At 39.7% G+C, this 27166-nt stretch overlaps 1 protein-coding gene across 2 annotated transcripts; it reads right to left on the bottom strand.

Moving 5' to 3' along the window:
- Positions 1-26835, bottom strand: PLAG1 (PLAG1 zinc finger). 2 transcript variants are annotated; one of them, XM_075272139.1, is made up of 4 exons: positions 26695-26835; positions 5857-5948; positions 2978-3335; positions 1-1288 (listed from the first exon to the last, which is right to left on the bottom strand). In XM_075272139.1, the coding sequence occupies exons 3-4, from the start codon at positions 3217-3219 to the stop codon at positions 34-36; spliced, it is 1497 nt and encodes a 498-aa protein (XP_075128240.1). In that variant the 5' UTR covers positions 3220-3335; positions 5857-5948; positions 26695-26835; the 3' UTR covers positions 1-33. The 2 variants fall into 2 exon arrangements, with proteins under 2 accessions (XP_075128240.1, XP_075128241.1); XM_075272140.1 differs by lacking the exon at positions 2978-3335 and having other exon boundaries at positions 5817-5948.
- Positions 26836-27166: the final 331 nt, after the last annotated feature.

The raw sequence follows: 27166 nt of genomic DNA, 5'->3' as shown, positions 1-27166 counted from the left end.
ACAGCTATCTAAATCAATCCATTGTATTAAATCCTACTGGAAAGCTTGATGAAATCGTGGCAATGTTGTGGTTGTATTCAGGTTGCTTGTAAAAGCGGAGGATAGTGAGTGTAGAGGACCAAAACATATATTATTGCTAGGGTCTTGAGGATCCTGTGGTTGTGGGGGGAGCTGTGCCATTGATGAACTGGCCTCCTCTTGAGAGTAGCCCATTCCTAAACTCCCAACTGATACCGGTGCACTGTACGGCGGACCATTGGATTGTATGAAATTAAACAGCTGATTGAAGTCCAATGATGATGCGTTGAGAGGTTCGCTAATCGAAACAGAACTTTTAGAGAGGGATACTCCATCGGCACCGTCATCTAATGGTCCTACTTGAGGATCCAAACCTAGCTTAGATGAAGATGGAGACTCCTGGGAGGCGGGTGTCATGCCACTTTGCAATTCCATAAGGTAACTTTCAATCTCCACTTTCAATGGTTGTTCCTTATCAGGCATTGAAACTGCATATGAGGTAGAATTGAGTGGGTATTTCAGCGATAGCTGGTGAGAAGGATGGACAGGATCCATATCTATAGGGCATGGCATGCCCAAAGACAATGGTGGAGCGACCATTTGGTGTGTGGTTGCAGAACTCTGCATGGACTGAAGTTGCGTGTTATAGAGGTTCAACTGCAAATTGTTTGTAAATGGCTTTGAAGTCAGCTCACTGGAAGATAAGGACATCACGGGAAGCAGCTCATCTTTTATAGGAACACTGCAAGTGAAATGATCCAACAGATCCATCGGTTCCGTTTTCACTTTCAGCAGTTCTTGATTGTGACTTTTCTTCATATGACGGGTTAGATGATCCTTACGTCCAAACCTCTGTGCACAATACTGACAAAGGAAGTCTTTTCTCCCAGTGTGCACTACCATGTGTCTGCGGACGTCTTTACGGGTGTAAAAGCGGCGATCACAATGCTCACATTGGTGTTTTTTCTCCTTAACACCACTGGAAGATTTGCCTGCATGGGTCTTTAGGTGCTCTAGCAGCACCACTGTGCTTTCGAAAGTCTGCAAGCATACTTTACATGTGAGGTCTCCACTTGTAGCAGCATGCAAGGCCAAGTGACGTTTAAACCCCAGCTTGGTATTGTAGTTCTTTCCACATTCTTCACACTTAAATGCTTCTTTATTGGGATCATGCGTATGAAGGTGATTCTTTAGGTGATCTTTCCGGTGAAACATTTTCTCACAATAATTACACTTGTGGGTTTTCTCTGGAGAATGTGTAGCCATATGCCTTTAAACACAGATAAAAACACGTAAACAACTAAAATCAAGAAGAAGATACAACATATAGTGATGCAGAAGCTTTAAGGAGCATTGGTTTACCCTTTAGAACTCTTGGTTTTGTTTGTTAACATTAAAACGGCAATAAAATGTTATAAATTTGAAAAATAATCCAATGTACAACAATAAAAGCTGCAATGGGCAGTAGTGTAAAGAAAAAGTCTCTGGTTTAAAACTTTGGTTTTTCCAAGAGTGTTGGGTCCTCCTCCATCCTCAAACTCCAATTCATTCCAGGACTGCATTTTGAAGTTGCACCAGGTGGACATGACTGTAACTGGGGACAATGCCTTTCTCCTCATGTCTTGGGTCAGGTGCCATTCACAACTTGAGAGAACGCACTTTGTATATGGATCATAATGCTCTAGACCAGGGGTCTCAAACTCAATTTACCCGGGGGCCGCTGGAGGTAGAGTCTGGGTGAGGCTGGGCCGTATCAGGTTTTCCCAATTTTTTTTTCTAAAAGTTGCCATATTCTGACAGCCATAACTTTTTTTATACTTCCGTGTACAGGGATGCATAGGGAGTCTTTTTTTTTTTTGCAGGGCGGGGTGTAGTTTTTAGTTATACCATTTTGAGGAATTGTTATTGCTTTGATCATTTTTTATTCAAATTTTAATCAGAGGCAAAAAAGTGAAAAAATGGTGGTTTGGCACTTTTGACTCCCCCCCCCCCCCCCACTACGGTGTTTACTGTACAGGAAAATTATTTTTATAGATTTGTAGAGTGGGCTTTTTCAGACACGGTGATACCTAACATGTATGTCTTTCACAGTATTCAACTACTTTTATATGTGTTCTAGGGAAAGGGGAGTGATTTGAATTTTTAAAACTTTAATTTTTAAAATATTTTTTAAAACTTTTTTAAATTTCTTTTTGCATTTATTAGACCCCCCTATGGGTCTTGAACCCCAGGGGGTCTGATCACTAATGTAATGCATTACAGCATTGCAATACATAGCAAAAAATTGTCATTTCTTTTGCAGGCTGCATAGAGCAGCCTGTAAAAGAAAATCACTGCAGACCAGCCAGGGAACCTTTACAAGGCCCCCAGCTGTCATGCCAACGTGATGTCGGCCCTGGAGCAAAATGGCCTAAGAGCCTGCAATGGGTGGGGGGGAAAGGCTGAGTTAGATAGTTGGGAAGAGCTAGTAGTGGGGAAGGGGGTATAGTTTAGCTAGGTAGACAGGGAGGGGGGTGTAATAGAGTAAGAGAGGAGGGGGGGGGGGCACTGGCAGGAAGGTAGTGTGGAAGGTACACAGGAAGTTACACAGCAGGAAGCTACCCAAGTTAACAAATGCAGAAGATGCCAGGAGCCCCTCAGAAATCACTCAAAAGACTGCTAAAGGTATGTGTGTACTTATTAATCTATTGGTAGCACTACCAGACCTATTTATTATTTTTTTTTAGATTTTTTTTGCCCGGAAGACCTCTAACACCTACTGAAAGTATATGGCTGCCTTTAAGGCCTTATAGCTATGACCCTAAGGGTAGGCACATGACATTACAGACACATTATTCTGGTACATCAGCAAATAAAAGAGCACCCAAATGTGATAGGAGTTTGAGGATGTGAGGAATAACCAACACCGCGTAAAACTTAATTTTGTAATGCAAGCGGAAAGAGAAATAAGAATGTATACCTTAATAATTTGTATTTAGAAACAAAGGCCTTGGTGCAGTCTTGTTGTGTGCACTTGTAGGGCCTCTCTCCTGTGTGAGTGTATGAATGGACTTTTAATTTTTCAACACTGTTAAATGCCTTGTCACACAGTTGGCAAGGGAAGTTTTTTCTTGGTTTTGTTTCACCACGTTTACGCTTCCCTGAAGGGACTTTCTGGGTATCTCTTACTTCTGACAAATCACCGGGAATGACAGTGGCCATCGCAGCCTAAACCAGGCCTTCTTGTTGGACAACTGGCAACTGCCCAACTCCACTAAGTGACAGCGTTTTTGGTGGCTTCGCAAGTTCCATGTGGTCGAAAAAAAAACAAAAGGGGACTGAAAAAAGAAAAATAATATATAATAAACTATGACACAAAGGAGCTGCAATCTAAATAAATCAAGCAATGCCACTGTAAGCAGAAACAAAAAAAATAAAAATATAAAAATGCAGACACAAAGCAGAATATGATGCAATGAAAGGTTGTTATTGAATTGACAAATAGGATAGCAAACCAGTGTTGTAATATTGGTGTTCTCCCATATATAGTCCTGTAGTCCCAATACTTTAAATTAAAAGGTACAGATTACCATTTTGTGTTAACAAGTCACACTTATGGTATTGCTCTTAGTATTAGTTGTTCCATTAATACTAGTTTATCCAACAGCTACTTCACCCTACTGTACTATAAAATGTGCACACACCACTGGGGGCATGTTTATCTCAATAGGCAGTAGGACACCAATTGCAGCTCAGCTGGGTTACATTAACCACAGCAACACATCGTTTTTGTAGCAAAGTATTAAAGCTTATTAAGGCTATGTTCACATCTGCAATAGGCATCTATCCGGCACAGACACGTCAGAAATCACCGGATGAAAAAAAACCTAAGTGTTGAAACTGGTGATTTTTTTTTTTATTTAAATTGGGATACTCCAATACAGTCAATGGGATCCTTTGGGCTCTGTTTGTCTTCATTATTTCCATAGTTTACCATTATCCGTTTTTCAGATAACAGTCAGAGGTCCAGAAGAATGGAAAATGCAGATATGAACATGGCTTCAAATCTACACCAAACCATAATTTAGACTTTGTGGACTTGTAAATGGTATTTATACAGTTGAGACAAACCCAATAGTCTACTACTGGCTGATGAACATGAAATTCTCCCCGTGGCTAGCCTATTCATTCTTAGACTACTGCAGCAAGTTCATTTATAACACTATGTTAACTTAAAAGTGAAATTCACCAAAAATTGGTCTACTAGAAAGAAGAGTCAAGAATTTTGAGCTCCAATTTCTAGAACAAAGACAGCAGCACAGTATGTTACTGTACTCTAGGTTCACACTAGTGTTTGGGTTTCTGTTCTTCGAGTCCACATGGGGACGCTTAAAAAGTGGTTACACGCAGAAACCCATAGACCCCAAAGGCTATAATGATGTCTGCTGGGTTTTCGCCGATTTTATACTGAAACCTCCTCCTTGTAGGACTTTTCTCTCTGCCAATTTTAAGCAGAATCTGGGATGGAGTCTTGTACTGACACTCGAATGCTAGTGTGAATCCCCCAACCAACCACAGACAAGTCAAAATATTTTGGATGGATTTACTTTTTAAAGAGGACCTTTCATGGATTTGGGCACATGCGGTGTTATATACCGCTGGAAAGCCGACAGTGCGCTGAATTCAGTGTATTGTCTGCTTTCCCGATCTGTGCCCTGGGTGAAGAGCTATCTTATCGGTACCGTAGCTATTCATCGTCAGAAGGGTGTTTCTGACACTCTGTCAGGAACGTCCTTCTCTACAGCAGCGCCTATCGCACTGTACAGTGTGAGCGGGGAGGAACGCCCCCACCCTCTGCTCACAGTGCTCGTACATAGACAAGTATTATCAGGAGGGAAGGGACGTTCCTCCCCGCTCACACTGTACAGCGCTATAGGCGCTGCTGCGAAGAAGGACGTTCCTGACGCCCTTCTGACGATGAAGAGCTACGGTACCGATACGATAGCTCTTCACCCGGGGCACAGATCGGGAAAGCAGACAGTGCGCTGAATTCAGCGCACTGTTGGCTTTCCAGCGGTATATAACACCGCATGTGCCCAAATCCATGAAAGGTCCTTTAATATATTTTAAAGGAAAAGGTCACACTGAAAGGGAAAGTAGCATACCATAGCCACAAGATGTAAGACATAAACAAGGGGCTTTAACAAGTAGAATTAGTGTCTTGGTTGACCGAGAAAGGCGTTACAGGACTTCACACAGGCTTGTGGTATGTGTTTTTGGCTACACTACCACCTATACTTACTACAGTTGAAACTTCTTGTATGCTATATACCACAACTTAAAATGTGACACAGCTGAGGCAAATACAGTTACCACGACCTAGGCAATATATTATGGCATCTATATGCAGTGCAGGTATTTTGATGCCAAACCCAGAAGTGAATTAGAAAAAAAAAATAGAATTTTTTTCCTTTATTATCAACACCTGGTTTTGCAGCAAAAACTTTAGCAAAGCCTGCCAGCTATTACCTGTACAGGAACCCTTAGGGTGCTAATACTCATCTGGGGCCAAGCTACAGGTATTGGATGCAGTTGCCGTGCTACAATTGAACATACAACTTGAAATAATGGCAAGTCTAGGTGAAGCCTGGCAAGAAGTGGCAATCCAAGTCCGCTTCATTTTAATTCTCTAATTTTTGGGTCTCATTACGAATTAGCTCCAGGTTGTCTGTAACCTTTGGTTGAGTTCAGTTTTAACCCTCATGGTACAGGAGAGCAGTTATGAAATACTATCCTATTAAGAGAAATAAAAATCATACTTAAAATTATGTATTTGGATAGATTCCGATGGTTTCACACCTGGACTCACTTTAGCTTGTTTCTGGTCTTAACCTGTCCCGCTAGCGCTTCTTGGAGGAGACCAGACGGTAGAAGTTTCCATTTTCTTAGATCTGTAAGGCACAATGAGAATAATTTAAATAGGCGAGCATCATATTCATTAAAGCAAACCCTTACAGAGTGATGTGTACCGTTAGGGGTCATCTTTCATCCATATTTTCTTCCCTGCCTAGGACTCTATTCATTAGAAAAGATCGTTTCATGAAGAAATGAACAAGGCCATGTACACATTTGCGGAAGAATCTCTGAAGGAAAACGTGAAATCGGCGGACGAGTGTCCTCCGTACCCAGCTTTTTTGTCCACCACTTTCAGTTTTATAACACACACCACATTATAGTCAATGGGGTTCGTCTGATATTTAACCAATATTTCAGCAGTCCGCCTATCCGTTGTTCTGGTCCTCGGATGACCCAAAACAATGGAGAGTCAACACCAGTGTGAACTAGACATAAACAGCTAAAGAATATTAGATACCTCTCTCTAGAGATCTCATTTGTCTATAGTTATAATCTGACAAACATTTTCCATAATCTACAATCAAAGCAAGAGGAAGAATCTTGTTGAAAAATGACAATGACAGCAAAGAGAGGAAGTGGGACCTATGTAATATATAAAGGGAAAGAGGTTGTCAGGGAAAAAGTTGTCAGGCCTCTATTTCCTTTTCCAAAAAATTGAAGGCAAGAGAAAATTAAGGCACAAACAGGCCAACTTACAAAGTATAGTCTGTACAGTTCTTACATATAAGGAATACAGTTGCATTTGTATATTTAGATGGAGGTCCTGTAGGTTGTCATTTTCTAACCACCCAGTTATGTACCAAGTCATTCTGAAGGAGCTTTGAAGTGAGCGATACATTTCCTGCGATTCATCCGTACAATTATGCTTTTACACATCAGACATATTAATTGACAATTTCACTGCATGGAGCAAACTATTCATTTTACTATAGACGAAACAGAAGCTGTCCAATATACAGATTATGGCACAACGTCATCCTGAAAATTGTGGCCCAGTGGCTAATACACACAGAATACAATCCGCTAGACACACTACTATACTAGTATAGCAACAGGAAGATAACTACGAGAGGGAGTATACACTGGAAGTATAGAAGGAAATGGGGGGGGGGGAAATAACCCATACAAATCACTGAATACTGTCCAAAATGATGTCTTCCGTAATAATATACCATATACAATGGGAACCATGGTGACATTTGGAAGACACTGCTTCATTTCATAATCTCACAAATTAGAAAAATTGTACTACAGCCCTAATTTAAAAACTGAATAAAATTCTAACAGGTACTGAAGAAATGATGTCTCCATTGTTAGTCTTGGCACAGCCTGAAACATTTATTAAGGTGACCATACGGTAAGAAGAAAAAAGTAGAAAAAATGGGAAATGATAGAGCGCTAATGGCAGCAAGATCCATAATAAACGTAAAAACAAAATAAAAATAAATGATGTGGATGGTTAAGATAAATTGGTTCTGTTTATTGCTTCAAGGACATGAACAACGGCATAAAACGCCAGGTGGGTGTCTTCTTCAGGACAAGCATGAGGTGTCCAGCAATAGTCTGAAAACCAAATCCTTCCTTCCATATGGTAAGCAGGTTGTGGACTCGGTGCTTTACCAAACTGGCTTGACTTCAGGCCATCTCTAAAAGGACTAGCAACGTAACCTCTGCACACAGACCTAGACTTTGCTGTGGGGATGTTGTTAGGTAGATACCTCCATAGGTGGAACTGGTATTGGTAGCCAAGCAGCTAGAGTAGCACCAGTGCAAAGTACTAGAATTCATTCAGGGCAGAAGGTTTACCCAATCACCTTGCTACAGCATAAATACAATGACAAAGACAGTGCTCCACAATCTGACCTTGACCAATAGAATAAGAAACAGTCTACTTTGACGTCCACAGAAGAGTTCTCCAGAATATCATATAGTACACCACAATTCTAAACAATATGAAATGGCAAGCCGTGTAAACAGGCAGTATGCTGTATGAATACATTTGCCAGATAGGTAGCGGATGAGACAGAGGACAAGGAAATTAAGTGAAACATCTTTGAGAAAAATAAAAAAAGGAACACCATCCATATCATACAAACAACAAAAGGTGGTAAGGGACTCAATGTCCATAGCAATGTGTTGCCAAGGGGCAACAAGAACTAGCAACACCAGAAGCTTACAGGTTTCACCTTAGAGAATTTGTCTCAGACGTGGGGCAGGTGGTCATATGATCCTAAACATCTTTAGCCAGCACAGGCCACCAGAAGTGGTGACACACAAACTCAAGAGTCTTTCGCATCCCAGGTGACCCAGCTAGTTTTGAGTCTTTGCCCCAGGAAAGTAATTTTTCTTCTTCTGGAAAAAAAGAATGAATGTCTTGCCAAGTGGAATGTCCTTAAAATGCATTGGTGCCAAAGGGATTACACAAGTGCAGCCAATTTGCCTGTAGAGGCCTGTAGTAGGTTGAAAAATCCTCTAAGATGTTAAAAGGAATGGAACAAGTTATCACATGCAATGGATATTTAGTGGATAATTGCTGTGGGGAGTGCGCCTGCTTTCATCCCTTGCAAAAGTTGTGGTAGAACCCAGTAGCACAGTTTGGCTTTCTGGGGACAGAAAGCCTGTACCACAAGTCAAACCATGCTGCAAGTTTTTTTTGGTACAACCCGTGGATGATATTTGTTTAAGACTCAATTCACACTTGTGGCGGAGTCTCCTGCAGAATCCGCTTAAAATCAGTATAAAACAAGCAGAACCCGGACAGAAACCCAGCAGAACCCAGTATAGTGTTTCCACTATAGGAAGGATGGAAACCTGAACGCTAGTGTGAACCTAGCATAAATCTGTTGTAAACAGGACAGATTAATTCCTGCATGTATGTCCAATGTGGACCTACACCAAAGTTATGTTTGGGTCAGGCATGATACTACAAATTCATGGGATTTTTGGTGTACGATATTTTTCTTAACAGGGTTGTCCAGGCAAAGATAGACAACCCCTTTAAATCAGCTGGGAGCAGTGAAAAAAAAAAAATTCATACTCCGCTGTTCGCCGATGCTGCCATGTCCTTCCAGCGTGCTCCGGATCTTCTGCTCAACTGGTCTCTTCTGGAGTTCAGCTAAAGCTGTTGATTGGACCAGCGGTCACGTGACCACTGAGGCCAATCAGTGAAGGTTATACGATGTTAGTACCTGTGACATCACAGGTCTCTTCCTGAGGCAGCTGATTGACCTCAGCGCCCTTGTGACCTCTGAGGCCAATCAGCGGAACTCAGGAGACTTGGGAGAAACCGCCAGAGCAGAAGAAACGGGACATGGCAGGAGGACAATGGAGCATCCGGGGCATTTTTTTTTCACTGCCCCTGGCTAATTTAAATGTTAAAGGGTTTGTCCAATTTTGCCTGGACAACCCCTTTAAGTAGCTTTGAGAACATGCAGAGTTTTTTTAAAATGTGCATCATGTCTATTAAGTTGAAGGTCTGCAATGCAAGTGTTTGAATAGATACAAATTTTTGCGGTGGATTTGCTGGAATAAATGTTCCCAAGGAAATGGCGGTGCGAAACCTCTTTATGACAAACACAATTGTCTTTAGAGTCAAGTTAATAGTCCACACCACTTATCAGTCATGACTGGCCAGGTTTACTACAATATCGCCAACCCCATAGTCTGCACATATTAAAAGTACATGCATACTTAAAAATATCTGGACCTTTCAAAGTGTACCTTGAGTTTGTAATGCTTACAATGCCCTCCAAGGGCAATTCTTCAGAAATACTCTGCTATGAACTGTTTAGATCAAGTCATCTGACATTTCTCATCAGGAAGCGTTTACAAAAATGGAAAGAACCAGGTCTTTAATCTAGAAAATATTAAAACCAGACTCAGCCCAAAGAGCCCACTCAAAAACATAGGAGTCAGGAATAGTGTAACCCACATGGGAGATTTATTCAAGAATGGCGGAGTTCCAATCTTTGTACATAAGCCCCTATTTGTTGTGACCCTATTACACTTTCTCAGTGAGGGCAAGGGCTAATAAAGTAATCCGTAGTATTTCCTGTAGGAATCATAAATGCAATTCAATAAGTAGGAAATAAGACACAAAACTGCTCTTCAGAGTCCTAAACATTATTTAATGCAATACTTTGATCTTTTGTTAGAATTTTTAAAGCTAAAGGGTTAAACAGACACCACGTAAGTGTCCGCTGTATAACACTTCAAGCCGGATTTTGAGGATGCTGAACGCTGCTCACAGTCCTGGCGGACCTTTGGGAGGAGTGCCCAGTGAGTGGCTCGCCGCCAATTGGTGATCCTGCGACAGTGCACGCCTGCTGTTTTAACCCTATTACATGCAGCATGGCAATCTCCATTCCTAGTTTTGGCTCACAATCACTGCCGTGTGAAAGCAGCCTTAGGCTAAGCAGGGAAGTAAACTTGCTATAGATTTGTTCGTAAACCCTCTGCAATTCCACAGCGAAAACTGAAGGTGTTAGGCTGAATTCACACAAGCGTTGGCTCTCTGTACAGGGATTCCATTCCCCTCTCTGCATTTTTGGCCCTTTTTGGGTGGAAACTGAGCAAAAACCACAAGGACCCCATTATAGTCTATAGGGTCCACGAGTTTTATGCAGGTAACCTCTTTTTTTAAGCGGATTAGTTTTCTGTTTTGGGGGATCCCCAAGCGGACCGCCAGAACGGAAACCCAAACATAGATGTGAGCCTTGCCTAACATGTCATCCCACTATGGATTTCACCCTTATACATTAAAGGGGCAAAATCCACGATCCATCTACAAGATAAATATGATAGCTTTAGAGTACTGTTGCAGAAATTTTTCGGAAGTCAGAGTTGCCAAGCTCCGGAATAGTGATATTAACACTTTAACAACAACTACCCCGGTATGACCCGCTAAGGGTAATTCTAATCAGTAAATCTGCACAACATCCTCCAGCTAAAAACAAAACAAAACAAAACAAAAAAAACACATCAAGGGGGGCCATAATAAATATATAACAACAAAGTACTTATTCACATGATAGGGTTTGAGATAGATAGATAGATAGACATTATATATCTATTTTTTTTTTTATTTTTACGGCCAGCATAATACCCCATACAAAATAATGTACATATTAACACAACCGATATAGACAGAACCGCTTGGGTGTACACTGCCATGAAAAAGTGCATAGGTTGTGTGAATATGCACTTCTATCAATGGATAAGAACAGTTTTGACTTTATACTATACAGATATTTTAGACACTAATGACAAAGTTATAGCAGGTTTTTTTTGTTTTATGAATTGGACTTTCAGGTAACATCTAACTTATTAACTGTTATTTGCTCTTTTGGTGGGGGTTGGTGGAGATAATGGTAAAAGGCAACTGTTCAATAGTAACTTTTTGCTGCAGTAAAAACAAGTAAATGGTCACTAACCTTTCAATCAACTTTGAAACATCAATACATCAGGAGATCATAATAAAAAAAGTTGCAATACATCTTAATAGAGGTTTTATTCGCTCTACATCTTTCCTCTAAAGCAGGGGTAGGGAACGTACATCTCTCCAGCTGTTGCAAAACTACAACTCCCAGCATGCATACTCGCTCTGCTGTTCTTGGAACTCCCATGGAAGTGAATGGAACATGTTGGGAGTTGTAGTTTCACAGCAGCTGGAGAGCCGAAGGTTTCCTATCCCTGCTCTAAACAGAAATCGGTCTTGTTCTCACTGAACTATCAAATTATACAGTATGTGCCTATATAAATTATTATAGAAATATGGAGCCTGAGGATGGAAAAACTACTACAAAATGCAGGTCATATAAATGCCAAGAAACAATGTTATTTCTCACGGACACAGATAGGGCAGATTATCCTGAAAACAAAAATTTTAGGCAATCTAAATGGAGTCTGTCAGCAGGAAAAGCAGTATCAGACTAATGACAGTAACTTGTAGGGTGAGATCTACACTTTCCAAAGATGTCTTTTTTACGCTACGTTCACACTTGGGCTCGGGTTTCTGTTCTTCGGGACCGTTCAGTTACCTGAAGACCCGATAAACTATAATGGGGTCCGCTCGAAAAATGCAGAGAAAAGTCCTGTTTGCGGGACTTTTGTCTCCACTTTTTTCAAGCGGAATGGGGGACGGATTCCCCAAATGGGCAATGATCACAGATGTGAACCTGGTCTTATTCTGTAGCTTCATTTTCATGAAAATCTGGATTTTATTCTTATGCAAATAGGCTGAAAAGGGCTTTAGGGAATTTCTTCTACTAGGGCTTCACTCTTTGCTCTAGATAACCAGCCCTTAAAGCTCTGTCAGCTCATTTACATAAGAATAAAATCCTGATTTTCATGAAAATGAAGCCGCATGATGGAATAAAAAGATAAATAAATCAGTCACTCTTTGGCAAGTATAGAAGCCGCCCAACAAAGTACTGTCATTAATCGGATACGGCTTTTCCTGCTGTCTAAGGGTCAGTACACATGCAAAGTTGTCAAACATGCAATTATTTCATGAACTTTTTAGCATTCTTGCAAAATATAAATATGTGTTATGGGGGGAAAAAGTCATTTTTGTGCAGCCTCATTTCATGAGCTAAAGTTTTTAAAATTTTTATGAGGACTTGATTTTTGCAAAATGGGCTTGTTTTTATTAGTACTAATTTTGTTTGTATATAATTTATTGCTTTATTTTTATAATGTAACGGGCATTTCATTCATTCATTACTGTGCAATACAAATAACGTTAACTTCTATTCTATAGATTATTACAATTGTTACAGTATGTAATGACCCTTAAAATCGGAATGGCCTAACACAGATGTGTATGTCAGTCCTGGGGTGTTGTGTGTGACTAATTGACAAAGAAATGGGGGAGCTTCTTCTGTCAGTCCCGTCTGCCACTGGTCGCCAGCAACTGCCCGAGCTGCAAATTAAAGAAACGTGGCAGCAGAAAACCAGCAAAAAATGGCCGCTTAAAGGGAATGTGTCACCTGAAATTAAAGAGGACCTTTCATCAGATTGGGCACAGGCAGTTACATATACTGCTGGAAAGCTGACAGTGCGCTGAATTCAGCGCACTATCGGCTTTCCCGATCTGTGCCTTGGGTAAACCGCTATCGGTCCTGGTACTGTAGCGCCTTACAGTCAGAAGGGCGTTCCTGACACTCTGTCAGGAACGTCGTTCTGCCCAGCAGCGCCTGTCGCGCTGTACAGTGTGAGCGGGAAGGAACGCCCCCCTCCCTCTGCTCACAGTGCTTGTCCATAGACGAGTATTATCAGGAGGGGAGGGGGGAGTTCCTCCCCGCTCACACTGTACAGCGCGATAGACGCTGCTGTGCAGAAGGACGTTCTTGACAGAGCGTCAGGAACGCCCTTCTGACTGTAAAGCGCTACGGTACCGGGACCGATAGCGCTTTACCCAAGACACAGATCGGGAAAGCCGATAGTGCACTGAATTCAGCGCACTGTCAGCTTTCCAGCAGTATATGGAACTGCCTGTGTCCAATCTGATGAAAGGTCCTCTTTAACCTACTTTTTTAGCCAATTTTTATATTCTACATTAAAGAATTTTTCAAGAGCCTTTAGTTCTGATTCTCAACTTTTAAACAGAAGTCAATAAGGTCTGCTCCACACCATTGTTCCTTTGGTCCATGTCTATAGTCTATCTCCAGGAGACAGGAAGTCACAAACTATTTGAGGATTAGTGGAGTTACATTTCATTTGCAAGTTTTTTTTTTTTAATATACATAACATGGAAAATTAAAAACAGCACCAAAAAGTTATTAAAAATACCTTTCACATCTTCTGGCATCTGCAGCATTATATACCTCTAGACAGCTGATAGGCTGAATTCAGCGCATTGTAAGCTTTCCCAATGTGTGCCGGAGATATCAGTGCCGTAGTTTTCCACTGTCAGGAGGGTGGGCTTTACTGCCTAGCGTCATCACCCCCCTGACTGTACTCTTCTATGGCACTGTACTGTCACAGCAGGTGTTTCTTCCTGTCCAGCCATGACGCTAGGCAGTAAGGCCCGCCCTTCTGACAGTGAAAGGATATCGATGCCAAAACTAACGCCACCGATATCTTTGTCAACCAGGTACATACCATCAATGCTGTCAGTGCTTTCCAGTGGTATAGAAAACCATGGGTACCAGAGGGTGTGAAATGTCCTCTTTAAAAATGTTTAACATAAAAACATGATTTAAAAAACAGGTAATTTCCCGGTGACATTTCCTTTTATACAGCTACTGTATAAATACTGCACAATGGTTGTTAATGCCAAAAGAAAATGAATATTAAAATAATGGGTCAGTTCATTTCACAGACAAGAAAAATCTTATATACTCCTGTCTAGAGATTCATTTTTTTTTAGTTTTCTTCTTGTTGGTTGTGGTGCAGATTTCTGATCTTCTTATGCCACTGTTGTGTAAAAAAGTTGCAAATGTCAGTTTTTAAACTTTTTTTTTTTTTTTTAAACAAAACAACACTTGCAGTAAAAAATTTTTGGCTGTGACAAGGTGTTCTGTAGGTGGGGCCCATGAGCCCCAGAAGACTTCTCTTTTATACTAGTTTTGTAGTATAAATGGTCCCAGATATTTATTTCAGCTCAAAGATCTCAGTTACATTAGGTTCACACTAACGTTCAGGTTTCCAAAGCAGTTACCTGTGGACCCCAATGGGGTCTGCTGGTTTCTGCCCAAAATTGGTGGAGAGAAAGGTCCTGCTTGCAGGACTTCTCTCTGCATGTTTTAAGCAGAATGGGAGACACTTGGACCAAAGTGATAAATTCCAGGTGTTGTATATCTCAGAGGAATCAAAGAGTTAACAAAAAAAACCTCATGAAATCTTACAAAATATAACAACTCTGGAGATCAATGCTAGATTATTGGATGGAAGTATAAATGGCACTTTATTTGCTTTAGGAGTTGAGCAGCTGATAATAAATTCACTTCATCCGTGTATACACTATACTCATGGGTCACTGTTGTCCTGCTTTAAAGATAATGTGTCACCGGAAAATGACATATTGTTAAAAATAGTTTAACATAAAAACGCAAATTAATAAATTTCTGGTGGTTTTTAAATTTTCCTAATTACAAATTCTATTTAAAAAAAAAAATAAATCCTAAAAATATTGTAATTGCAAATTTTTACCCTAAACTAAAGCATTTTGTGATTTCCAGTTTCCTATAGATGACATCAGACACAGACTCTATTCACTTGTATGGGAGAGATTTCTAGGCATGCTCTGTGACCTGGGCAGAGGTTATTGTGCAGAGAGGGGAGTGGATAAGCTGTGAAATCTTCTATTTACTGGTGGGTTCTGTGTCTTATATACATGATGGCTGTGATCATCACTAAGTAGAAATCTCCTATAGAATACAGACTATTATATGGCTTAGTGGATAAAGTCAGAACTGCAGGATTTTTAGGAATTTTTGAAATATAGAGACATTTTAAAAATCTAACCCAAAATATATATATATATATATCTTTAGCAGAAAACTTTAAAAAATAGATAATTTTCTGGCAACGCATTTCTTAATTCTGTTGTGGCAAATCCCCCCCAAAAATAATGATTTTTTTTCTGCACAGAACCAAGATTTGTTTAAAGCGTTTGTACCAAGTTTATGCTCCTAGCCTTTCATCCCAATCTATGCACAACCGTTTGCAATTGCAACATAATTTGCCATGTCTCAAGTTTTGATCCTCCACATGAAACTCCTCCCTTCTGTTTCTTAGCCTACTGTTGCCCTTGCGCACGTCCTGGAATTCTTCTCTGCATTACTGGTCTACCATTATCATTGCTGGTGTTATTAGACTCCTGTATATTGGTGCAGTTCTTGCAGCTGAGATCACAAGAGAGCTTGAGGAAAGTAGGGACCGATGAGTTAAGTGATGGAGGAACATGGCTGGCACTAAACAAGGAATGGTAGTGGGTTCGCTCCCTCTTTGCCGCCCAGACTGCAATCTTAAACGGAAATGCATCTTAATTTTTAATTGAAAACTAGATAATGCGTTAGAGATGAGCGAACACTGTTCGGATCAGCCGATCCGAACAGCACGCTCCCATAGAAACAAATGGAAGCACCTGGCACGTACACTTTGCCGGCGGCCGGTCGCCGAGCCAGCTGCTTCCATTCATTTCTATGGGAGCGTGCTGTTCGGATCGCCTGATCCGAACAGTGTTCGCTCATCTCTATAAAGCATATATAACTTTTTTCTAATCTGTTTTGATATTGTGATTGCAGATATTTTCATTCTATTCTTTGAACATTATGGTGGCAGCCATCTTGACTGAGTTCTCCTCTGCTCTGTTAGCAACATTTAGTGATATGCTTTACAGCACAGTTATGGCCATAGGCTGCAATAGACTGGAGCTAACTTATGGAGGTTCATGGGAACATTTTCTAGGCATAGTCTATGCAGGGCGCTACAGTGTGACATCAGGTCATTTTTGGGGACACATTTTAAAGGGGATGTGTTAGAAAGTTCAAGATGCTAAATGACACCTCACTTGATGCTGCACCCGTGAACAAATTAAATCCAACCACCCAGGGAAGCTGCAATTTGGTGCATGCAGAGTGTATTTGTGCATACATTTTGATGGATTTTTTCTTTCCTTTTATTTTTTACAAGCCTTTTAATTCTTGCATACTTTGCTGCTACTCTACATAGTGGCTGACCATTTGCAAGTGCATCACATGTAGACCAAGCCTTAAAATACTATTTACACCAATGCTGCTTGTTTAATTCCCAACTGTTGTGCGCCCCAGTAGTAAATGTTGCAGGATTACAGAATTGGAAAGTAAATGAATAACAGAGAAGACCTAAAGATAATTCCTGGAAGGGTATCACAGGTCTTGAAGATGCATACGCTCCTTCCTTCAAAACATAGTCAAAGGTTTTTACAACCTGTCATGATACTTGATGGGGTTATTTTTGGGGTCTAAGAGCTAGGTAGTCAATGGATGGAATTTATCAAGAGTGGTGTTTCTAATGTCAGCTTTGTATCTCCTCCAAATTGGTGTGACGTGTCTAATTTATAAAGAGGTGCAAGTACATTTCAGGTCCATCTAAGTGCCAGAATTGAAATCTATGGAGTTTTCTGAGGAGTGGTCAAGCAAACCAAACAGCACAGTGAGATGCACCTGTCAATGTTTTGCATTTACATGTCATGTGAGTGAACGGTTAGTGTTTTGTATCAGGGATTTTGTATCAAAATTAGTAAAATAAAACCACAGAACAAGTACAAGTCTTTCCATTATATCTTACCTCTGTGTAGTCTCCACTCCTGGTTTTTGGTTACAATCACTCATGCAAATCACTCTAAAATATCTGCAGTATTATGGCCATAGTGGAGATGCCAACATGTATGACACAAGACTACTTAAGACACTGGTGACCACTGAAACAGTGGCACTGGAGCAGAGGAACATTTATAGGGTGGCAGTACTGGTTAATTTTCATATTATATGCTATTTTCCACTTTTAAAGGGGTTATCTGGGATTAGAAGACATGGATTCTTTATTCTTTAGGAAGTGACATCACATTCATTTGAATGTGACTGAGCTGTAGCAATGCCATGTGACCAAACCGACTTGATATCACATCCTGAGAAGAAGAAAGCGTTCATGTCTACTAATCCTAGATAACTCCTTTAACCAAATAGAAAATCCCATTAACACAATGAGTACAATTCCCTGGAATAAAGTTTACTATATTGCAATTACATATGTACTGATGATATAGTATTTTACAAGCTTAACAAAACATATACATAAATAGGATTTTTTTTTTTCTCTATCAGTATGTCTTTTTGGAGTGTGGAAGGAAACCCATGCAAACATGGGGAGAACAGACAAACTCCTTTCAGATGTTGTCCTTGGTTGGATTCAAACCCAGGACTCCAGTGCTACAAGGCTGCAGTGCTAACCACTGAGCCACCGTTCCGCCATAATAGGAAAAATTGTCCAGTCTACGCATCTGTTTAGATTCATTGCAGAGAAGTGACATACAGGTGGCTGAGTTGGAGTAACCAGACATGGCCACTGCACAGTGGAGAGAGTGGTATACTGTGCCACTTCTGAAGCCATAGCTCCTGCTACCAGATAATCTATGGGACCTCAATGATCTGGTATTCATGACTTATCTTAATAATAGTTCATCAACATCTTAATCCTGGAAAACCTCTTTAAAACACTCCACAAACCTGTCTTGCAGAGATGGTGGTCCAAAGATTAGACGTGAACATCTTGCGTCTCAGCTACAATAATCAAGTCACCAGTAAACCACAGCTTAGCCCAATTTTATGTCCATGAATCCTACCGAAGTTGCACGTTCCATTTTTTTTTTTTTTTTTAATTTTTAGAACATTATAATTTGTAATTGACATGTTTTAACTTTTTAGTAAGACATATGTCTGGCAATTACTACTAATGCCTAAGATTTTTTGGCCAGAAATTACCTTACTCAATCACCTCTCACTCCATTAACACGTTCCGCAGAACGAGGATATTAACCTCCACGGTAGAGTAAGGGCGAGAAGCTGCCAGACACCTTTGGTGCCACTTATCAGAGGAGGGGTGCCAATGCACAACCATACCGTCACCGTTTCAGAAGTCCCAGCATGGGACGGCATATAACAACCTCTACTTGCAAAAAGCAGGAAAACTCTGTTTAGGGACAACTACATACAACACATTTTGTGGCAACCAGCATAGTTCTCAGGTTCAACCACGCAAGATAAAAAGGAGGTCCCTTAGCCCGGAGACAGGACTCAACACCAGCACTAGGGGATGTTTAATTTTGGCCAAATCCAATCACTTAATTTTTTTTAAATCACGGCTAAAGCTTTATTTATACCAATGACTTTCATTTATAAACACTTTTCGAGCACAATTGCTTTTTAATCTAAAACCGATGAACATTTTTGTACATTTAATGAACTGAATTAGAGGTGAAATGGAGCAGAACTAAGGCAACTTTGCATTAATGCAGTCTCATATCGATAAATGCAATGCTGAGCAGGATTTTCTTTTTAATACATGGTCATCTCGGATATAGCTACACCAGCACAACAAGCACATCTTGAGCAATGCAGCTTAAAATGCTTTAAACACTTTACATCGGTAGCATTGTCAGATAAAGCTTGGCATCTCGCATAGTCATCTACCTAGATCTGGATGTTAACCAGACATCAGAACAGCTGATCTGTAACTAAACATATATTAAATCTGTGTTACAGCAGAAATGCATGCTCGCTGCCCTGACAACCTGTGTCTCTAGTCTCCATCTTTAGCTCCGAAGGATCAGAACACTAGACGGTTTACTTGTTTAGATTGAAAAATCATTACCTGCTAAATTCTAAAAACCATTCAGCAAAGCAAACTCAAGAAGTTATACTATTCTAAGACATCCTATTGAGTTGACATAATGAAAATGTATTGATTAACAAGTTAAATCCCCTGTGAGGCTCTATGTTGGTTGCCTCACCACATTTTATAGGCGATCTGAACCCAAAAATTTCACACCAAAAGACATCAGACACTCAATCGGCCATTACATTACTTTATATAGATACCAAAGCAACAATTTCAAAAGATGGTCATCATGAGTTATGGCACTTGTCAGTATGACCAAATTGTTTTATTGCAGGATATAATTCATTTACAGGTGGACCTGATGGTTTATTAGGGATTGTCTTTATTTGCTATTTCCTTTGCAACAAGGATAGTTCACCAGTTAGAGAATAGCCCATGTTACAGGACCTGTCGTTGAGTGCAGCTTGACCAAGGTATGTTATGGCATCTACTGTGTTTTGATCAATGGAAATGAACAATATACATAAATTATAGTTTGCAATCATCGTTGCAGGCTTCTATGTATTATTTTAACAGAATTGTGAACTGTAACAATTTTGTCTATTGCCTTAAAAACCCCAAATCCAAAAAGTTGATCGACTACGACTACTATAGACCACATCCAACAAGTAACCATTTTCTAAGCTTACTGGCTCCCAAGCTCCTGCTATTTATCAAGTCTTGCTCATGTGCAGAGTTGGGAAGGAGAAAGCATATCAGGAACCCTATAAAGGATTTAAGGGATCAGACTGGATATCAAAACATAGCATTGCTTTATGTCCACCATATGCTATCTTTAGTTTGTGAAATTAAGTAACTACATATAGACAAACGGCCATTGAATAACCTTAATGTCTGTTCTCTAGGGGTCAGCATGTAGTTACTGCATTGCATGGCTTGATCTCTGAAGGACACAATTACTTATAGCAAGAGCTGCATTCAGTAATGCGACAGGCACAGGTCAGATGGAGAATAAGGATTAAAAGCAATTCATTTCTATGGCATGTCAGATTACTCTCAAATATGTGACAGTCCTTTGGTAACACTAGGAAACTGCTGAAAAACTTTCATACTTGTAAATGTGCTTGTCACAACCTTATTTTAAGACATCAGTCTGTTAACTTCTTAATTTATAAACCTGGTATATCACTAAACACAGTCTCTAAACGTCACATTTTCAGATCCTGATTTTCTTGGTCTCCAAACCCCTTTGCTCCCCAATGGAGACGGAATCAATAGAGAATTGAATACTTAAACAAATCAGTAAAACCTCCCTTTAGCTCTCATAAAACACAAAACAAAGACTTAACTGAAGAGTCACTAAATGATGAACCCATCCTGACAAATGTCCTCAGCAATAAATGGTTTTCATAGAGTAGCAAAACTTTCAGTAAAGTTTATAGGTAATTGCAGAAAATTGCAGCCCTCCTTGCCATGCTTCAGAACAAATGTGCAGGTAGAAAGATGCAAAGGCAAGTGGAAAGTAGGTTTTTGTTAGAGGCACGCAAGTAACAGCGTGCATTGTTGCAAACAAACTACAATCTGTAATAGACTTTGCCATTTAATAGAATAGATTTCCTTAACCGAATCATACACTCTGTGAAAGAGTAAAACACAATTTCTGACAGGGACATAGTTAAGAGATCAGATTTTTCTATACAATTCACAGTCCATTGAATTAAGTTGATTGTTGAATTAGCCTTGTGCCCATAGAGATCCCTAATCATTCTTTAGTTATTAAACATCAAGATGTAGTCTTGTAAATGAAGTGAATGGACCGCCTATAACATAGGAGATCAATACAAAGGATGACATTGTCATCCTTGTAAGAGTTTCTTAAACTTTCTGTAAGTAACTATCAATGCATCAAAATAGTATTTGTACAGGAATACAAAAAGAACATATTTACAGGGTGATCTAACTAACTTGGACCAATATTCAGGACATGTAAGTAGTCATCACATTGTGAATCATGAAGATATTCAAAGAAAAGTCTTCTAAATAATAAATCCATACAGACTATATTTCAAGGTGATAAGTTTATTATGTGACCAAACAACTATTCACACTACTCCATTAGTGACCTTATGCAATTCTTGAATTTTGTTCTACCAAATATGTACATTCTTGAAAATCGCACAGTTCATTTAATACATTTCCTATTATGTTAGTCCCTGACTCATAGGATAATTCTTAATATCTCACTTATCTGATTTCACACAAAATACTGTATCGGTTTATGAATATTTCAAGTTTTATCTTACATGACCAACAGAAATAAAACCACACATTAAAAACAGACATGGCATTGAAGAAACTAATTTTTGCCATATATTGCCTACAGACTATTTCTTTTATGTAAGTAACATCATGTAGTCCTCTCCGCTTCATACAGAAGTATAGAAATCGTACATTTTGCAGTTTGTAGATTTATAGCCCTATAAGTTCGCCATACTGATCACCCACTACATAGGAATATACATTTTCAAAGGAATTCCGCATGGTGAACAAGGGTTTTCTACATTAATATTATGGACACCATATGCAAACCTTCAGGACCCCTATGTGAAACACCTACTCTTCTTGGGTTCTCTGGCAAGATCTTGGCACCCACTGTAAAGCGATGGGGGGAAAAAAGCCATAAACCCCACATTATTCTAGTAGAAAACATCCTCATCGATAAAGAAGCCGCCCAAGACAAACTTCTATTCTTTAATATATTTCCGAACAGACTCTTACTTGCATATATTGTATTTTTAGACCTAAATTATAGTGAAGATGCTTGTTTCTGCCAGAGGAAATCATTTTCAGCATTTCACATAGACACACAGTCTACAACACCTTTATAAGCTTTAAAAGGCTTGAAATTGTGTTTGTTTTCCCTGTCTGGGGAATACTAAATATGTGCACTGTATTAGCCCTCCCATTGAGTGCACTTATAAAATTCTTAAAGGAAACTTGTTTTCCTTACCGAAAGATACAATGTATCTATATATTTTACATACGTGTCAATCTAAGACAAATATGTGCTCCGTTGTGTCTTGCTACTTCTACTTTAGTATGTATCTGCCTTTTATCGCAAGCACCTGCAGTAACCTCAACAAAAGTATAGGATACAACCACGATGGCTACAAATATACATCACCCAAAGGCACAAACCGTAACAAAAGGAAACACTTGGAATAAAAGACATTACAATTTGCAATAAACTTTAAACTGTTCAGAAATAAAGTGCAATGTATCAATAAAAAAAAAAATATATAGAAAGTAACTACTGCAACACGTGGGCTATATTAGGTTATAATAACCCATGCAGATTTCAAGAGCTATCATCTAGATTTAGAATAGTTAACTTATTTTTTTAAAATAATTTTCATATTTCATGAAATAAGATATCGATATAAAAAAAATTTGAAATGACCCTTTATATTAAGTAGCAGGTTCTAAAATTAATAGGCGCACAGATAATATACTATTAAATATATATCATTTAGTAATGAACGGTCAATGCTACATAAGCCACAGAGCAATTTTACAGGGCAATAAATGATCAGCCAGTCTCCTTTACAAGAATATATTATTTACTTCAATAATGAGAAGATTGCTGCCTTACCACAGAATAATGACAGTGTGCAGAAAGCGACTGCGACATTTATTGCTAAAATTATGTTAATTAAATCGCGTAAACCAAAAAAGGACAATAAGTGACAATTACAAGCTTCACATGCAACACATATCTGGTTTCTAGTCTAGGCTGTAACTTTACAGGAATACAATGATGCTGAACCAACTTCCAGAGTGTCTGCCCTGCAATTCCCTTGCCCAACCGTGTTTGCAGCAGTGTCATATTACGATACTCACACGTACATTCTGATTGGTCAAGGGAAGCTACAAATGTCACAGAATTCTCAACTGACATACACAAAGCTCCAATCAGATGGAAGCTTACAACCAATAGAACGTCCTCAGGTTCAACAACATATACTTGTACAAGGCAAACAATATCTTTCAATACATAACACAAACTACATGTCTATCTATTATCCCAGCCAATGCTTTACTTTATCATATTATATTGGTTCCATACAGATTCCTTTTAAGTCCTTTTATTTCAATTAGACAAAATGTAATAACATTTCTATACATTTTTAATATCATACCAATATCATCCTTTGAAACATAATTTGCTTTTATAGATTTAAATTCTTTAAACTTTCCCTTTTGTTTAAATTAATAATTGTGATGCAGAAGAGTCCACATTTCTATAGAAAAATAGCAAAAAGTTTGACAAAAGGGTGATACTTTTACCAATCACTACATGTATAAATTATATATAAAGCATAAAGAGAGAATTCATATTCTACGTATATAGACTATTAACCCATCAGATCCAGGCAATAACCATACAACAATACATTTTCTGACTGATCCACGTCTATGGGGCAAATCTCAATGTGGTTACTTGTACAGACTATTGTAACATACACAAATAAAAAGAAAATAGCCACGTTTTCTATAGTTCTTTTATTAGTTTACTACCCAGAATAACAAATAATTGCATTTATGGATCTCCAACGTCAAGGAGAGTCTTTTTATATACACATTATGCAGTGTAACAACACAAAAACATTACAATAAGATGTAGACAAAAGTTTCAATACAATCCAATGTTTCTCGCTTGAGCACGTGATCATCCTTCAGCTATGGTGCCTGTAATGCAGGTCACCTATAAATGGTTGCAATTAAACGTATTGGAACAGGCCCAACTTTACATGGATATTTAAAACATGTCAGTCAGTCAACACAAAGCCCAGACATAGAGATGTGTACACATTACAACACACACAGGCTGCAACCAGCAGAAAAACTCAATGCAACATTGTTACATCATCAATGAGGGGACATTGCTAATAAACTATCACATACAGAGAGGTCTCTATGGTCAATCTGAGCAGATACAAGCTGTATCTTCTTATGAACAGAAGTGGTAAAGTTCAGTTAGACCTTTCACTATTGTATTGATCACAATAATAAAAATTCCAAAGTATTAAATATTAATAACTTAAGTGTCCAAAACTAGAATCATTGACATCACGTAGCATAACAAGCCCAAAACACAATAATTTGTATTAGAAAACTAAAATTATATATTCAGGATATGCACAGAAATAGTCAATTCCTAAGTAAATGTTGCACTTTAACCGCAAGTTTAGGATACAGAAGTGTATCTATGCAGATTCATTGCCATTTTACATACAAATAACTGCATTATGAATATAGGACAATATATATAAATATATTATATATGAATATAGGAATAAAGAGACAGTACAATGTGTGTGATTGAGGTCATCAGGGTAGTTCTGCTAAACAATGAGCTTCACCGGTCAGATTTCCACATTTTTACTCTGAAATATTATAAGCAGCACATCTGACCAGTTTTACATGCTTTTTTTTTTCTTTAAAACATGGAGGCCATATCCCTGTCACCAGGTTCCCACCACAACACATGATCCTTTCATTGCAGAGCATCTCTCAAGTGGAGGGAAACTAAGCAGTTACATTGTGTCCCTGATACATACAACACATAACATAACACAATAAAACAAACAATACACAAGTATCACTTTATTCAGAGTACATAGAAGAATGCTAAGAACAGGCACAAAGTATTCTACCCCTCTACTACTCATACATGAGACATGGATCGCACCGTGACATTGTAAAATATGGATAACTGGCATCAGTGTAACACGTGCAACTTCTATTAACCCTTCCTTGCCTGCCTGTTGTGTGGGATTACACAGAAGCATTCATGTGCAGATGAGAACTTATATAAAGCTCCCCAACCCCACGTGGGAGCAGCATCAGCAACACTACATCTCCTTGCAGACAATCCACTATGCATCTCCTTCTACAGGCACAGGAAGGCTACACAAGTAGCAGGTGAAATGGAGCAGGGGTCTAAACATAAAGCAAACACTTAAAGATGCTCCTCTGCCCTGTTCACATCAGCTCAGTCCTCCACTATCAAGAGCACAGGGCTGCAGCACAGCAATGCAATGGCTGAGTGTTTCACAGCAGCAGGGGGGTGGGGGGAGGCAAGAGCTGGCTTTGCAAAGATAAGTTTTTTTTTTTTAGCCTGTAGAAAAGTGACAAGGGAGATAATTTACATCACCACTTAAAAACACATTCATTAATTATTGCTCTCATGCATGGACCTTGCCCAATGGGAAAAGCCCTAGGTACAGATTGTAAAAAGAAAACCCACACGCTTATTAAAACCCAACACAAATCCTCAGATTTAATCCAAAATCCCCCCAGCAAGTCCAATACGGCGACTATGTCGTGGGGTCAAAAACTTATAGACACTATAAAGAGTTAAAAAATCTAAATAAATCTAAATCTAATAAATCACAGCCTGAAGAGCCTCCTAAACGACAGGGGGTCACCCAGGAAACGGATCCATTCACAAAAACGCTCCCTGTAACCCAATTGGGGATTTTTAAGTATTTTTTTAGGATTTTTATTTGCTTTATGCCTCTATTCTCCCTCCATTTTGGTTGTTTATGATACTGACAACAAGCTGTCCCAGTAACCCGTCCTCCATCTCCCTCTGCCAGAATCCAGGCACAAATCCACTTTCAGGGGGCTATGGGGTATCAATGCAGTCAGCGGACCCCCCCTCCCTTATTACAGATGAGGAGGGGGGAGCAGATAACTTTCCTGACCTAACTTAGCTCCTCATACCCACTTCCTCAGAATAGCATGGAAACAGTGCAAGAACCCGAGAGATCTGGATTTAGACAGCACAGGGTGAAGGTGAAGCCCCTGAAGTAACTTTGTGGGAGGTTTGGGGTCTTTGGGGTGAACGGGTGATTTTTGCAGATTTTTTGCACTTATTTTTTGTTGCCCAGCTCGCTCTCCCTTTGCTTTAATGTCTTCCCCTCCTCTCCCCGCTCTGCTCCTGTCACAATATTAAGTGAAAGAAAGAAAAACGAAAACTTCCCAGCAAACTTTTTTTTTTTGCAAACTTTCCCAAACTACTTCCAATGGAGTCAAAGAGCCCCAAAAAGTGCAAAAAGTCCCCAGAGGCGACAGATCTAGAAGCAAGTGAGCCCTTAGTGCAGCTCATCATGCCAGCCCTCATTAATTTCTTTAGAAATAGAGAATTTAGCAGAAAGTTGACTTTTCTTCTGAAACTTTCTCCTCTTTCACCCCTGGATTTTTCTCCCAATACAGTCCCTGCACCAGGAGGAGAGGAGGGGGTGATTTCCAATAACTTTTTTTCCTCCTCTCTCTTTCTCCCCCCCCCCCCTCCTCCTCCTTTTCTCGTCCCCCCTTTCCCATAATTTAAATAACCCTGATTTTTTATGCTTCAGAGGTGGCTGCGCCAGTCCAAACCCCCTGCAAACTCACCGCGGGAGCCTTAACATCCTTCCTGCGGTCGATTTCCGGGGTTTAGGTGCCTTTCCGATTTTTTAATAATTTTTTTCCCATATTTTTGCCTGGACGCTGCGGGCCTGGAAATTGTTTGCTTTCCCCTCTCTCCAGCAGCCATTGTAGTGTATGCGCTGCGATGCAGCCGAACCTGCCGCGGGAGACGCGCCCACCGCTAGCCACTCCTCTTTCTCCGCCCACGTCACGCCTCTTTGCTTGATGCCTTCAGCGCCTCCACCAATCCGCTTTGCAGTGCTGTCACCGTCTCGGCCTGCCATTGGCTACAGCGGACGCCAGTCATCTGTGAGTGCTGTTTTGAGGCGGGGCTGAGGCGTGGACTTGGTGGAGGCGGTGTCTGATAGGATTGGGTGCAGGAGCTGTCTGTCTGGAAGGATTGTCAGCTGATAGGGGAGCGGAGATGTCAATGTTTCATGGGCGGGATTTATCCAGC

This window comes from Leptodactylus fuscus, chromosome 4, assembly GCF_031893055.1.
Source record: "Leptodactylus fuscus isolate aLepFus1 chromosome 4, aLepFus1.hap2, whole genome shotgun sequence".
Lineage (NCBI taxonomy): Eukaryota > Metazoa > Chordata > Amphibia > Anura > Leptodactylidae > Leptodactylus > Leptodactylus fuscus.
Note: the sequence above shows the minus strand (reverse complement) of the source record. Positions and strands in the feature narration are given on the sequence as shown.

Bases quoted from the DNA above. Each gene is read 5' to 3' on its own strand.
- PLAG1 (XM_075272139.1), bottom strand. From the start codon at position 3,219: ATGGCCACTGTCATTCCCGGTGATTTGTCAGAAGTAAGAGATACCCAG. The intron at 1,289-2,977 runs GTATACATTCTT...CTGTGTTTAAAG, and splicing joins TCTAAATACAAATTATTAAG to GCATATGGCTACACATTCTC.